The following is a 16,359-nucleotide window of genomic DNA, read 5'->3' as shown; positions in this document are numbered from 1 at the left end:
CAATTGCTGGATCATAGGGTAGCTCTATTTTCAACTTTTTGAGGAACCTCCATACTGTTTTCCAGAGTGGCTGCACCAGCTTGCATTCCCACCAACAGTGTAGGAGGGTTCCCCTTTCTCCGCATCCCCGCCAACATCTGTCGTTTCCTGACTTGTTAATTTTAGCCATTCTGACTGGTGTGAGGTGGTATCTCATTGAGGTTTTGATCTGGATTTCCCTGATGCCGTAGCTCAACCTGTTTTAAAGAGGTTTGTTGTCAACCTCTTAAGGCAACTTGCTTTAAATGCCTCAGGTTTTTTCAAATGTCATGGAAAAGCTTCAGAAGTGACTCAAAAGTAACGTAATTCACTTCAGACAAAAAATACCCCATTTCTTGACAATAAAGAATGCTTTAAGTAAAAGCAGGTTGTCTGTACAGCTCCATCCTTGCTTATTTTGCCTTGATTGAGATCAAGCATAGAAACAATTTCTCTAAGTGTTCCACGAGCATATATCATAGGGAAAACAGACTGCTCTTGGGATAGATTTGATACCAAATATTTGAAAAAGTACTTCATGAGATCAATTATTATTTCCTCTGATGTAAAACTCTATGCACTCAAAAATAAGAATTGAGCAACTACTAATTGTCATATTAACTCATCTCTCTCAACGTTGATATATGATGTTTTGATGCCCTCCCCCAGGAAATTTTGATGCCACAGTGTGGCATTCAAGAACCCTAAGATAGTATGTATGGCCTCTCTGTCTCTTGCTTTCTCTTTTGGTATGTAACACACACACATTCTCTCCCTTTTTCTCTCTCCTTCTAATTTTTCCATTTCTCCCTATCTTTAGCAGATATTGTTGGAGCTTCTCCATATGCCAATTCTTCCTATTCTCATGCTGGTAGAGTTCCACTTTTGAGTAGATCCCATCTTCCCGCCCAAGGCTCTCTAGCTCCAGCTCACTGCAGGAGGGAATTATGACTGATCTAAGGCACTCATATGGTCTCATTCTCCTTGCCAGGAATTGGTTAGGTAGGTATATAATTTGGAAAATTAGTTGTGAGCAGAAAGCTGCCAAAAACCTCTGTGTTTTTAATTTCAAATTCCATTTGTTCATTATGGATATATAGGAATGCAATTGAATTTTGTATATTAGCCTTATATCCTGCAACCTTGCTGTAATTGCTTATTAGTTCCAGGAGGTTTTTTTTTTTTTTCTCAATTCTCTTGGATTTTCTACATAGATATTCATGTCATTTGCAATCACAGACAGTTTTATGTCTTCCTTACCTATCAGTATACCTTTTATTTCCTTTTCTTATGTTATTGCATTAGCTATGATTTCCAGTATGATGTTGAAAAGGAGTGGTGAAAGGAGACATCCTTGCCTTGTTCCTCATGTTAGGGGGAAAAATTCAAGTTTATCACCATTAAGTATGATGTTAACTGTAGGTTTTATAGATACTACCAAATTGAGAAGTTCCCCTCTATTCCTAAGTTTACTGAGAGTTTTTATTATGAATGGGTGTTGGGTTTTGCACAATGTTTTTCCTGCATCTATTTCTATGATCATGTGCTCTCTCTTCTTTATCCTGTTGATGTGATGGATTACATTAAATGAATGTTGAACCAGCCTTGCATACCTGGGATAAATCCCACTTGGTTATGGTGTCATGGTGTATAATTTTTTTATATACTGTTGGGTTTTATTTGCTAATGCTTTGTTGAAGATTTTCATATCTATGCTCATGAGAGATATTGGTCTACAGTTTTCTTTTCTTGTAATGTCTTTGTCTGGTTTTGGTAATAGGGTAATGCTGGCCTCACAGAATGAGTTAGGAAGTATTCCCTCTGCTTCTATCTTCTGAAATAAATTGTGGAGAACTGGTATAATTTCTTCTTTAAATGTCTGGGAGAACTCACCAGTGAACCCTTTTGGGCTTGGTGCTTTCTGTATTGGAAAGTTATTAATTACTGCTTCAATTTCAATTTCCCTAACAGATACAGGGCTTTCAGATTGCCTATACCTTCTTGTGTGACTTTGGCAGATTTTGTCTTTCTAATATATGCATTTAATGTTATAAAATTTCTTCTAAGGACTGTTTACACTGTATCCTACAAATTTTGATAACTTGTATTTCATTTAGTTCAAAACATTTTTAAATTTACCTTGACAAAACCACAATGAGATACCACCTCACACCAGTCAGAATGGCTAAAATTTAACAAGTCACGAAACAACAGATGTTGGCAAGGATGTGGAGAAAGGGGAACCCTCCTACACTGCTGGTGGGAATGCAAGCTGGTGCAGCCACTCTGGAAAACAGTATGGAGGTTCCTCAAAAAGTTGAAAATAGAGCTACCCTACGATCCAGCAATTGCACCACTGGGTATTTGCCCCAAAGATACAAATGTAGTGATCCGAAGGGGTACCAGCACCCCCAATGTTAATAGCAGCAATGTCCACAATAGCCGAACTATGGAAAGAACCCATATATCCATCAACAGATGAATGGATAAAGAAGATGTGGTATATATATACAATGGAATATTATGCAGCTATCAAAAAATTGAAATCTTGCCATTTGCAATGACGTGGATGGAACTAGAGAGTATTATGCTAAGCGAAATAATAAGTCAATCAGAGAAGGACAATTATCTGACTGATATGTGGAATTTAAGAAACAAGGCAGAGGATCATAGGAGAAGAGAGGAAAAAAATGAAACAAGATGAAACCAGAGAGGGAGACAAACCATAAAAGACTCTTAATCTTAGGAAACAAACTGAGGGTTGCTGGAGGGGAGGGGGATGGAGGGCTGGGGTAACTGGGTGATGGACATTGGGGAGGGTATGTGTTGTAATGAACACTGGGTATTATATAAGGCTGATGAATTACAGACCTGTACCCCTGAAATCAATAATATATGTTAATTAATTGAATTTAAATTAAACAATTACAATAAAAATAATAAATTTACCTTGAGATTTCTTCTTTGACCCATGTGTTATGAGGAAGAATGTTGTTTAATCTCCAAATATTTTGGGATTTTCCAATTGTCTTTCTGTTGTTGATATCTAGTTTAATTCCACTGTGGTCTAAGAGCAGACATTCTTTTAAATGTGTTAAAGTGTGTCTTATGGCCCAGAATATGGTCTATCTTGGTGAATGTTCCATATGGGCTTGAGAAGAATGTATATTTTGCTGTTAGATGAAGAAGTCTATGGATGTTCATTATATCCAGTTGATTGATGGTACTGTTGAGTTCAACTATTTCCTTACTGATTTTCTGCTTCCTGGATATATCCATTTCTGATAGAAGGGTGCTGAAATCTCCAAATGTAATAGTGAATTCATCTATTTCTCCTTGCAGTTCTATCAGTTTTGGCCTTACATATTTTGGTGCTCTGTATACACAATAAGGATTGTGACGTCTTGAAGAATTAAACCCCTTATCATTATGTGATGTCCCACTTGTTCTCTGATAACTTTCCTTGCTCTTAAGTCTGTCTCTCTAAACTGTTTTTTTGGTTTTTTTTTTTGCCACTCAATATGTCTTATAACTTTTTCATGATAGTTGGACATGATGTACTGGGTAAAAGAACTGCTACAAATAGGTCTTTAGTAATGTGGTAAGGTGTGAGGGGAGTAGAAGTATTCTGTAGTCCTATGATTAGTATTAGTCTTTTAAGGAGCCTGTACCTCCTTAAATTGTGAAATTCACAAGTACCTTTCAGTCTTCTCCCCAACTTAGAAGGGACAGGATGGCTAGAGTGGGCTTAGGTTGGGTATTTCCCTTTCCCTAGGTCAGTTAACCTCTGATAAAAACCCAGCAGATTAGGCTCTGGTTAAGCAGTTTCTTCTGAGGGCAGGCCTTGTTAAGAACAGATGCTCTGACATATTCAAAATGGCTACTTACCCCCTTGCCCTGCCAGAAGCATGAGGGATTTTTCTCCAGTATTCACTATGAGAACCTAGTCAAGGTCCTGGAGGTAAAACTGGCAATAGTATATACCCCCATATGACTGGGTCCTCTTGGGAGTTTTTGATTCTCAGACTTGGCCACATTGAGCCTCCAGTAATTCATCAATTGCAGTTTTGGTTTTTCAACCTTTGCACTGGTCCCTGAAGTTTCTGCTTGTGGGTTTCTGCTACAGTAAATTTCAATTTATATGAAATAAGCTTGTGTCTCCAGTTTGGGGGCAGCAGTTTGCATTGTAACCTCACTTCTCTGATGGACCCAAGAAAGCTGTTGATTTTTCAGTTTGTTAAGCTCTTTATTTTTTGTTAGGATGCAATGACAACTTCCAAATTCCTTACGTGCCTGACTGGAAGCCGGAAGTCAGTAGTCATCTTTTGACCATAAGGCTGAAAACCACACATTTAGGATGACAGAGCAGAAAGATAAAAAGGAGACTGGTCATTATTGATGTCTCTGACTTGCTGCACTTGGATTGCCTTCCTTGGGACTTCTTGTTATTTGGAAAACATAATACACCTCTCTTTGATTAAACCATTCTAGTTTGGTTTTCTACATGTAGCTAAATGCAATCATAACTGATACATACTTGGCCATTTCACTCCTAACTGATATTCCTAACTAAAGGGTGGGCAGAAAAATATGAGAGAGAGAGAGAGTGTGTGTGTATGTGTATGTGTATTGCTCATTCCAGCTTGTGATTTATATAGAATTTTTTTAAACAATGAAATCCACAAAAATAATACCTTTTAGTCCTCCCTTTGCCATATAATATCGAGTTATGTTCTCCTGTTGCTTTGAGTCCAAAATCTTTAATTTTCTTCTAATCCTAGAAATTTCTAGGATATATCAGGCTGTGGACATCTCATCATCGTAAAGTCAGTTTCCCTCCCACAGCCCAGAGCTAACTCCAAGAGATTCAATTTCCCTTCATCCACAATATGCATATTATAATAGAAGGTGAATCTTGTAGTTCATCAGGAAATGTAACATTGTTAGAGACAGAAAACTGACTACATACTACCAGTTCTTCCATTAAATAAATAGAAGATCTCTATAGAAAATAGGAAACCATAAAAAGTGCTATACCAAATTTGCACAAGAATCTAAAAGAATTAAATATATATCCACAAAATACAATAACTGAAATTAAAACTGCAAAGATGGAGCTTCCAGGTTGGTGGACACATCCAGATACTAGGAGGGTAGCACGCCCTGAGGACATCAGAGCTCCATGCTACCCCATGCCCCCATATTTTGCCCTATGCATCTGTTCGTTTGCTGTTTTTGAGCTGGAGGAGAAGGCCATGTGAAGACAGAGGCACAGACTGGAGTCATGCAGCCACAAGCTAAGGAAAAGTTATAGCCATCAGAAGCTGAGAGTGGCAAGGAAAGATTCTCCACTAGAGCCTTCAGAGGGAGCATGGTCCTACTGACACTTCAACTCAGACTTCAGGCCTCAAACTCTGAGATAATAAATTTCTGTTGTTTTAAGCCAAGAACAAACAAACAAAAAAACCCAAGGTCAGATCCCTGCTCTGAAAAGATGGCTCTCAGACTTGGCTGCACATTGGAAACACCTGAGAAAGCTTAAAACAAAAAACAAACAAGCAAAGAAAAAAACATTTCATGCTCCAACCCAGATCACTTGAGGCATAATCTCAGGGGGTGAGGTCCAGGAATCAGTTCCTTAAAGTGCTATGCATCCAGGGTTAGGAACTATTACTCTGGATCAGGGGTGAGCAAACTGTGGCCCTTGGGCCAAATCTGGCCTGCTGCCTGCTTTTGTAAATAAAGTTTTCTTGGAATACATGCATACACACAAAACCTAAGGCCCAGTTTAGTAAATTAGATTCTGAAGAAAAGAGAATTAGGAAACTGGAGAAGAGAAACAATACAGATTAGAGTGGAAATTAATGAAACAAAGAATAGAAAAAGCAATAGAGAAAATCAATGAAACCAAGTTCTTTGAAAAGAGCAACAAAAATGACAAACCTTTAGCTAAACTAACCTCCCCCCCTCAAAAAAACACTCAAATTACTAGAATCAGAAGTAAAAGAGGGGACATTATTGCTCACCTTATGGGGGGAAAAGGGGATTATAAAGAAATACCATAAACAACTGTATGCCAACAAATTAGAGAACCTTGATGAAATGGACAGATTCCTACAAAGAAACAAACTAATGAAATTTATTCAAGAAGCAGACAAGTGAACAGACCTATAAAAAGTGAAGAGATTGAGTTAATAATCAGAAAACTACTCACAAAGCCCAAATCCACATGGTTTCACCATTGAATTCTCTACTAAAAATTAAAGGAAAAAATATGTCAATTCTTTACAAACTCTTCCAAAAGTTAGAAGAGATGAGAACACTCATTTTATAAGGCCAGTATTACTCTTATACCCAAACCAGAAAAATATATCACAAGAAAACTACAGACCAATATCTATTATGAATATGAATAGATTAATCCTCAACAAAATACTAGCAAAACAAATGCAGAAACATATAAAAACAGTGCTATACCATGAACAAGTAGGATGCAAGTTTGGTCTAACTTCTAAAAATCAATTAATGTAATAATTATAATAATGTAATCAACATAATAAAAAAGCTTACATGTACACCTCATTAAATACAGAAAAGCATTTGACAAAATCCAACACTCTTTAATGATAAAAACACTCAACAAACTAGAAACAGAAGAGAATTTCACCAATATGAAAAAAGCATCTATCAAAAACCCACAGTTAATATATTTAATGGTGAAAGAATGCTTTCCTCTAAGGTCAGGAACAAGACAAGGATGTCCGCTCTTGCCACTTCAATTCAACATTGTACTGGAGGTTCTAGCCAAAGCAAACAGGCAAGAAAAAGAAGCAAAAGACATCCAGATTAGAAAGGAAAAAGTAAAACTATCTATTCACAGATGACATGATCTTGTATACAGAAAATCCTAAGAGGTTAAATAAAAAACTATTAGAACTAACAAATGAATTTGGTGGTTTCAGGATGCAATTGATGTACAAAAGCCAACTGTATTTATATATATATGCAATGAGCTATCCAAAAATGAAATTAAGACAATTCCATTTACAATGACATCAAAAAGAATAAAATACTTAGAAATAAATTTAACAAAAAAGTCTAAAACTTACACTCTGAAAACTATAGAATATTGTTGAAAGATATTAAAGAAGATCTACAATTAGAAAAAAATCCCGTGTTCACAGATTGGAAGACTTAACATTGTTAAGATGGTGATATTGCCCAATCTGATCTATAGATTCAGTGCATCCAAACAGAATCCCCAGCTGACTTCTTTGTAGAAATTGACAAGCTAACTGTAAAATTTATTTAGAATTGTGAGGGACTTAGAATAGTCAAAACAATCTTGAAAAAGAACAAAGTAGGACTCATACTTCCTGATTTCAAAACTTACTAAAAAGTAACAGTAATCTAGACCTTGCGGTACTAGCACAAGGACAGACATATAGATCAATGGAATATAATTGAGAGTCCAGATTAAATCTGTATGTCCGTAGTCAACTAATTTTCTACATGAATGCCAAGGCCATCCAGTAGGGAAAGAGTAGTCTTTTCAACAAATGGAGCTCATATAGCTACATGCAGAAGAATGAGGTTAGATCCCTTCCTCACACCATATATGAAAATTAATTCAAGGTAGACCGAGAACCTAAACATAAGAACTAGAACTATAAAACTCTTAGAAGACAACAAAGAGGGGATGGCTGGGTGGCTCAGTCGGTTAAGCGTCTGCCTTCAGCTCAGGTCATGATCTCAGGGTCCTGGGATTGAGCCCCGAGCCCCCTGTCATCACTGGGCTCTCTGCTCAGTGGGGAACCTGCTTCTCCCTCTCTCTCTGCCCCTCCCTGCCCCCCTCCACTCGTGTTCTCTCTCTCTCTCTCTCAAATACATAAGTAAAAACTTTAAAAAAAAAAAAAAAAGAAGATAACAAAGGAAAAATCTCCTTAGATTTGGCAAAGGATTCTTTTTTTTTTTTTTAAGATTTTTTATTTATTCATTTGAGAGAGAGAGCACGCAAGAGCACAAGCAGGGGGGAGGGTCAGAGGGGAGGGAGAAGCAGACTCCCCCCTGACCATGGAGCCCAACTCAGGGCTCGATCCCAGGACTGCAGGATCATGACCTGAGCCAAAGGCAGACACTTAATGGAATGAGCCATCCAGGCGCCCCTTGGCAAAGGATTCTTAGATATAAGCAACAAAAGAAAAAAAAAAAAAAGATAAATCAGACTTCTTCAAAATTAAAAAGTTTTCTGCTTCAGACAACACCATCAAGACTGGGAAAAGACAGGGGGTAAGGGGATGGGTGAAATAGGGGATTAAGAGTTGCAAACTTTCAGTTACAAAATAAGCTACAGAGATAAAAATTATAGCATAGGGAATATTGTCAATAACATTGCAATGATGTTGTATGGTGACTGCATTTATTGTGGTGAGCACTGAGTAATGCATGAAATTGTCACATCACTATGTTGTACCCCTGAAACTAATATAACACTGAATGTCAACTGTACTTCTGTAATAAATAAAGGAATGCAAAAAGACAGCCCACAGAATGAGGGGAAATATTTGTAAATCATTTATCTGATTTGTATCAGGAACTTACATCAAGAAATACAAATAAATCTTACAACTCAAAAATTTAAAAAAAATTTTTTTTAAATGGGCAAAAGATGTGAATAGTTCTCCAAGGATGATATACAAATGGCCAATAAACATATGAAAAGATGTCCAAGTCACTAGTCATCAGGGAAATGCAAATCAAAACCACAATAAGATACCACTTCACAGTCACTAAAATGGCTAGAATCTGGGGGGCCTGGGTGGCGCAGTCAGTTAAGTGTCTGACTCTTGATTTCGGCTCAGGTCGTGATCTCAGGGTGGTGAGAGTGAACCCTGAGTTGGGCTCCACGCTGAGTGTGGAGCCTGCTTGATTCTCTCTCTCCCTCTCCCTCTCCTTCTGTCCGACCCCCTCCCCCATGCACTCTCTTTCTCTCCCCCCAAAAAATAATTTTAAAAATGGCTAGAATCAAAAAGTAAGATAATAACAAGAGTTAGAAAATCTGTGGGAAAACCCTCACACACTACTGGTAGGAATTTAAATGGTGCAGCTGCTTTGGAAAACAGTCTGGCTGGTCCAAATGATTAAACATAGAGTTACTACATGGCCCACCTAATCCATTCACAGGTATAGAGAAATGAAAACCTATTCCACACATAAACTGTACATGAATATTTGTAGCAGCATTATTCATAATAGCAAAAGACAGAAACAACCCAAACATCATCAATGGACAAACAGATCAACAAAATGTAGTATACTCATACACTGGAGTATTATTCAACCATAATTCTACAAAGATAGAAAGCAGATTAGTGGTTGCTTAGGCCTGGGAGTGGGATAGGGTGATAGGTGGCTCATAGCTAAAGGGCTTGAGGTTTCTTTTTGAGGTAATGAAAATATTCTAAAATTGACTATAGTGATGTTTGTGCATAACTATGAATATAACAAAAAAAACCAGAAGTGTACACTTTAAATGGGTGAATTGTTTGCTATGTGAATTATATCTCAATAAAGCTGTTTAAAAAAATGTAATAAGGGCGCCTGGGTGGCTCAGTTGGTTAAGCGACTGCCTTCGGCTCAGGTCATGATCCTGGAGTCCCGGGATCGAGTCCCGGGATCGAGTCCCGCATCGGGCTCCCTGCTCGGCAGGGAGTCTGCTTCTCCCTCTGACCCTCCCCCATCTCGTACTCTCTCTATCTCATTCTCTCTCTGAAATAAATAAATAAAATCTTTTAAAAAAATAAAAAATAAAAATAAAATTAAAAAATTTAAAAAATGTAATAAGGCACTCACTCTCAGGCACCAATCCTGTACTTCCACAAACCTGAAAGGGAATGCCTCCTTAGATTTTGCACCCTAGGTTCTTTGCCTTGCTTCACCCTAATCCCAAGTGTGCTCTGCATCCTTCCCCCTACCTTACACAAAGAGAGCCACTTTTTTTTGTTGTTGTTTTGTCCCTTTGGAGTTTTATGTAATAGGGCTAAAAGTAGAAAATAGAAAATTGTTTACAAGATACTTCCTTTATTGACTCTATTTTTTTTTTTTTTTAAATACAGAGTTCACTAGAGTTTAGGTCAAGTATCTTGATGAGCAACAAGAAAATACTTACCTTTTCAGAGAAATCACACAGCAGAATGATAGATTTCCTCAAAACTTAAAGTCTTAAAATAGGAGGGTGATGAGAGAGCAAGAGAGTCCCTAAAGATTGCTTGGTAGCAATACTTCAAGTAATTGGCAAGATGCTTGAGGGGATGACCATATACCATACCTAGACAGATGCTTTGGGGTTCATAGCCTTAAAACCAAGTTTCCTGACCACAGCTTATGAATGGTATGCAAGGAGAAAGCTGTCAGACTTCCAGAGACTACTATGACCCTAGACAATACAGATGTTAGCAGAAACCTTGATGAATTAGAGCTGTCGACTCTGTTTCCCTGGTATCATATAAAGCCTGGATGAGAGGGGAGACTCTGATACTGATGAAAATTTAATTTCTTGCTACTCTGACAGAATGAGAGCTTTGAGTCTCTTAATTTGATTTTTTAAAACAATAAATAAATGTATATTTCTTATACACTTGAGGTTTCTCTTTTAAATTTTTTAATTTGGAAATAATTTTTTTTTTTAAGATTTTATTTATTTGACAGAGAGAGACACAGCGAGAGAGGGAACACAAGCAGGGGGAGTGGGAGAGGGAGAAGCAGGCTTCCCACAGAGCAGGGAGCCTGATGCGGGGCTCAATCCTAGAACTCTGGGATCATGACCTGAGCTGAAGGCACATGCTTAATAACTAAGCCACCCAGGCGCCCTGGAAATAATTTCAAATGAAGTTGCAAATTAAAATAGTACAAAGATTATCCAGCTATCCTTTACCCAGATTCCCCTATTATTAAAATTTCCCCCATTTGATTTATTTCCTATTTATCTAACTATATGTTTGTATATATGTTTATATATGTACATATATAAATACATTTGTGTGTGTGTGTGTATACACAGTATTTTTTTCTGAACCATTTGAGGGTAAGTCATATATATATATCATGATCCTAAAATATTAGGTCATATATATATTAGGACCAAGAGAGATATTCTCTTTTATAACCACAGTTAGGGTTGTCGGATTTAGAGAACCGTGGGCAAATTCCCATAAAAAAAGGATGAAATCTTGCCATTTGCAAAAACATGGATGGAGCTAGAGAGTATTATGCTAAGTGAAGTCAGTCAGAGAAAGACAAATACCATTATGATTTCACTCATATGTGGAATTTAAGAAACAGAACTAGTGAACAAAAGAAAAAAGAGAGAGGCAAACCAAGAAACAGATTCTTAACTATAAAGAACAAACTAATGGTTACCAGAAGGGAGGTGGGTGGGGGGATGGGTGAAATAGGTGATGGGGATTAAGGAGTACACTTGTTGTGTTGAGCAGGGGGTGATATATGGAAATGTTGAATCACTATGCTGTACACCTGAAACTAATATTACACTGTATGTTAATTAACTGAAATTTAAATAAAAACTTAAAAAAAAAAAGAACTCTGGGCAAATTCCAACAGAAATTAAAGCTTCTGAACTTTCCCTGACTAGGAAAACTATTATACTCCCTCTTCTGGACATACTTACACACTATTCTTTGATCTGATGAGTTCTGGGTCTCTTTGGTCACCCCTCAATTCCTAAGCAATAAGCCAAAGATGCTGGGCAAGGTTTCTGGTAACCATTGTATGTCATAATTTTGTTGATGAAATTGAGGACTGGTTGACTCTGGTATTGAATTAAAACTTGTATTTCTCCAGTCTTTTATGCTTGCCTTATATAATTCCATCTCTTGGAAGTTGTTGATTTAGTAGTGTTTCTCAGAATTGAATTAAATTTAAGAATTGGCTTATAAAACCACTGCTTATCAAATTTAATATGTGTAGGAATCATCATTGGATCTTGTTAAAATATAGATTCTGACTCAGTAGAATTGGGATGGGGCCTGAAATTTTGTATTTTCCAGAAGACCTTATAAGAGGACCTGCTCTGTGTAGCAAGGTTATGGCCATTTATGCCACAATCAATAGTATTTGTTAAATATGTAGGGACCTAGGTCCTATCCCAATGTACTGATTCAGAATCTCTGGGGCAGTGACCAGGAATACACATTTTAAATGAACTCCTAGGTAGATTTGAGAACCAGTGGTTTATGGGTTTGAATTGCCCTCCACCTTTTTCTCTACTTATTTTTTGTCTCTCAAAGCCTAGTGCTTGTCGCTCCTGCTGCTTGTTGCTTCCATTGACCACCTCAGACACTGAATTCTTTAACAGTTGTCTGCAGCAAGCATTTGCTGTTTATCATGGGCTGTATTTTCTCACATATATCCCGTCTCCCCAGACACATTTTATTTTTTGAAATGAACAGTTTTGTTATATACTTTCTTATAGCCTCAGCTCCTAGCATAATACTTGGCATAGAGTAAATATTTAATTAACATTTGTCATGGACAGTAATGGTGATGATAGTGAACGATTAATTTCTTTTCAGGACATGTGGTTGTTTCCCAGGCCTTGTGTGATTAAAAGAATCTGCTAATTCCATAAAGGAAACCACCCAACTGCTTAGCAAAGACTGTAAATGTCAACTGTGGCACGTTATTTTTCAGGAACTGGCACTACGATCCTTCTGTACCTTGGTAGCTTGGATTTTATTATGGTAAATGGCTTGTTAAAGGAAAGTAATACTTTGAATTTATTATGTCTTTTCTGTGAACCTGAAAGCACTCTAAAGCCATTTATTGTTACTGTATAGCCATGCTGTAAATATTATTACACCCTCCTTACAAAAAAGCTGACTAGGGAAGGAGCTGTAAGATACTCCGCCAAATTCATAGAGCCATTTTAAGAAGGCCAAACCAAGAAAATCAGCAGCCCCTGAGTGTCTGGCAGGTAAGCCCTCCTCGGCATCTCCCAGACCTCAAGTTGTGTGATTTTGCAAGGTGAGCGTTCCAGAGGAGAGAGGCCAAAGTAAGAAGAAATTGAAGATTATTTCAATAATCTCTTCTCTTCCTCCGTTTGCCTATTGCCATTTCTCTTTGTATCCCTCTTTTGACGCTTGTACATTGTTGCTTGTGTTATGGTTAAATGCTGACCCATCTTCCCTCCTTAACTTCCTTGTTTATTTTTTCTTTCATCTTGTTCTCTCTCCTCCTCCACTGCAGCAGCAAAAAGAACTGCCAACAGACGAGATCTGAAACGAGGTTGGCACCTGGTTCCATCACATAGGAATTCTGCCTCTTCTGAAAAAGTCCCTTCACTCTGGGGCACTTTCCTCTTTTGTTTGTAAAATAGGGATAGATCACGCCCACCTACCTCACAAGATGGTTGAAGCGATAGAACACGATTCGTAAACTGTAAAGCATTAAATGGATACCAGTGGTCCCCTCACTGCATCAGTCCAGGTTTAAATTAATATAATTCCAGGGCCACATTGCGCAGCAGGGCAGGGACAGGGCGTGTCCGTAGGGAACAGCCTGGAGGCAGATCTTTTTTCTTTGAGGAAAGGGCGAGCGCGGAGCTGCTGGGTGTTGTAGTCTTTGCGGCAGTCTCCACAGATCTCGGAGAAAGAAAAGAACTACAATTCCCGTGAAGCCGTGCGGAAACAGTCCCTTGTACCCTCCCGCCTAGCGCGTGCCCCGAGCTGAAACGGGAGATAGAAGGGGTCCTACGTGCGCGCCGGGGGTCCGCGGAGCGATCGCTGAAGTGGGGTGCTGGTGGTGGCTATGGCAGCTGATTGAGAAAAGGAGACGCGTGGGAGTGTGTGGGGACTGCAACAAGGATAGGACGCATGGCAAGTGGCAAATTATAAAAAAAAACCCAACCCCTCACCACCCTAGCGAATTCTAACTCGTACTACTGCGGAGGCGACGGGAGCGCGCTCTCCGCTCGTGCCTCACGCCCCAGCGACTTAAATCGGCAGGGGCGGGAAGGGGCGGGCCCTGTGGGGCGGGGCGTAGGGCGGCGGCGGCGGCGGCGGCCGCGGCCACGACCCAGACATCTGGGACTGTTGTTGTTCTCTCGTGGTGGGACCGCCTCAGTCCGTTCGCACAGAAAGAGACCCGGAGCTGGTTTGGTGGGAGCGGGCGGCCGCATCCCCCCTCTCTCCTGCTTCTCCAAAGCTGCAGCAGGAGCTGGCTCAGACACCCCGCGGTTGGTAGGTCTCCGTTGCCCTTCAGTGAGGAGGGGGCGTCAGAACCCTGGTGAGCGCATCTCAGCCCCCCCCAAACCAGTGTCTTCGCTGACCCCCCAGGCCCTCACACCCCAGTATGGCTGCCATGGCTGAAAATGCAGAGGGGGACCTGAACTCCAACCTGCTCCACACCCCGTACCACACCGGGGATCCTCAGCTAGACACGGCCATCGGGCAGTGGCTCCGTTGGGATAAGGTGGGTACCTGGTCAGCCCGGCATCCGCCCTGTCCTCCCGCACGCCCTCCCACAAGCAGTCCGCCTTTTCCCGTCCCCACCCGGTGCTCGGCAGGCTGCAGAGGAGATGGCTCAAGCCACCGGGCGGGGACCAGCGGAGCCGGGCGTTGCCACCCACCTATGCTTGGGCTTCCTCCCCGGGACCGTCTGAGCCGGGCTGCCAGTAGTCTCTTCCTTTTGCAGTGCGCGGGATTGCAGTCTCCCTTTCTCACCCACCCCCCGCCTTTCAAGTGCGCGTTGTCTCTCGCTCTCTCAAAAAATTATTATTAATATCATCATCGTAAGTTAAACGCTTCATAGAGCTATTTCCTTTCTTCTCCCTTGATTTCCTTCTCTGCATACCTGAAAGTGGTTTTTGGTACCCTTTTTAGATGTCTCTAACCGCTTTTCGGTTTACTTCTGGTCTGGTGTGTTTCCACCTTCCGTCGCTAGGTAGTCGCTGGTCTTTTATCACTCCCTGGTATTCTCTAGTTAATCACCTTTTGCTCTTGAGAAAGGTAAGAGTTTTCTTACCTCTATATTTCCCTTGCCGAGAGTTATTTTCTGGAAGTATCCTGTTCAAAGAATCATGTTTTCATGGTTTCATTTGATGTTCCTGATACGGAAGTGTTTTTGCTTTACCCATTCCTTTTCTTTTTTTTAAGATTTTATTTATTTATTTATTTGACAGAGAGAGAGAGAGATAGCGAGAGCAGGAACACAAGGAGGGGGAGCGGGAGAAGGAGAAGCAGGCTTCCCGCTGAGCTGGGGCTCAATCCCAGAACCCTGAGATCATGACCTGAGCCGAGGGGAGACGCTTAACGACTGAGCCACCCAGGCGCCCCTTGCTTCACCCATTCCTTTTCCTCCTCTACTCCTGCCACCCCCTCCAAGTTGTTGGGGTGATTTCATTATGTGCAGGCATATGGGATGATCTGTGAAAGCCAGAGTTAAAATGCAGCTCTCTCACTTGTGGAAGAGGCCGCTGGTGTCTCCAACAGAGGAACATGATCCAAGCTTTTGCTTTGTCAAGTGCATTAAATGTATTTGTTCAAGTAGAGAAGGCAACGTATTTAAAATGGAATTAATAATAGTGAATTAAGGAATTAGTATGGCAGTATGTGAAATCATGTACAAAAGAATTTCCTAAAGGATTCGCTTTCTGAAAAAGTCTTATTTTCACTTTGCTTGGTCATTAATGCATTTAGCAAAAAATATTTATTGAGCATTGGGTAATGTTTTCTGAGCCTGTTAGGAATGAATACTAGTGGTGAGGAAATAGAAGGGGTTCTGCCCTCAACAAGCCTTCAGTTAGCAGATAAGACCAACAAATAAGTAATTACAATAAGTTAGTTACTGTTACTTGGTCATATGCATCTTAGATATTCTCTTCTTCCTCTAGAGTTTAAACCAGTGCTTCTTAAACCGTAAAGTGCTTGCAGATCACCTGGGGATCTAAAATGGAGATTCACATTTAGTAGGCCTGGGGTAGGGTATGAGATTCTGCCTCAAGAATGAGCTCCCAGGTGATACCAATGCTGCAGGTCTGTGGACCACACTTGGAGTGGGAAGACTCTAGAGTGTTCTGATTCAAATATCAAATAAAGAAATAACTTCCGTATTAAAGGATTTGACCATATAGATATATATATTTTTTAAGTTTTTATTTGTCAGAGAGAGAGAGTATGAGCGGGGGGAGGGGCAGGCAGAGGGAGAAGCAGGCTCCCCACTGAGCAAGGAGCCTGATGCGATGCGGGACTCCATCCCAGGACCCTGGGATCATGACCTGAGCCGAAGGCAGACGCTTAACCAACTGAGCCACCCAGGCATCCCTAG

At 40.0% G+C, this 16,359-nt stretch overlaps 1 protein-coding gene and 1 long non-coding RNA gene across 6 annotated transcripts in view; one reads left to right on the top strand and one right to left on the bottom strand.

Annotated features, from left to right (window-relative positions):
- LOC115937479 (uncharacterized) overlaps positions 1-13,841 on the bottom strand; it is a 56,667-nt gene extending 42,826 nt beyond the window's left edge. Inside the window, exons 1-2 of the long non-coding RNA XR_014138739.1 lie at positions 13,789-13,841; positions 13,433-13,694 (exon numbers count right to left, since the gene is read on the bottom strand). This is a non-coding gene — a long non-coding RNA (uncharacterized LOC115937479). The remainder of the gene's footprint in view (positions 1-13,432; positions 13,695-13,788) is intronic.
- PGM2L1 (phosphoglucomutase 2 like 1) overlaps positions 1-16,359 on the top strand; it is a 104,091-nt gene that overhangs the window by 33,576 nt on the left and 54,156 nt on the right. Inside the window, exons 1-2 of one of the 5 annotated variants that reach the window (XM_081798821.1) lie at positions 13,775-13,910; positions 14,370-14,505. The exons of 2 other annotated variants lie outside the window; for them this stretch is intronic. In XM_081798821.1, coding sequence (XP_081654947.1) covers positions 14,386-14,505 — 120 coding nt within the window. In that variant the 5' untranslated portion in view covers positions 13,775-13,910; positions 14,370-14,385. Of the gene's footprint in view, positions 1-13,774; positions 13,911-14,079; positions 14,274-14,349; positions 14,506-16,359 lie in introns of those variants that run through there. 2 more of the 5 variants (XM_081798818.1, XM_081798820.1) reach the window with 2 other exon arrangements.

This window comes from Leptonychotes weddellii, chromosome 11 (genome assembly GCF_054177405.1).
Source record: "Leptonychotes weddellii isolate Sample4059 chromosome 11, ASM5417740v2, whole genome shotgun sequence".
NCBI lineage: Eukaryota > Metazoa > Chordata > Mammalia > Carnivora > Phocidae > Leptonychotes > Leptonychotes weddellii.
This window is presented reverse-complemented; position numbering and strand designations above follow the sequence as displayed.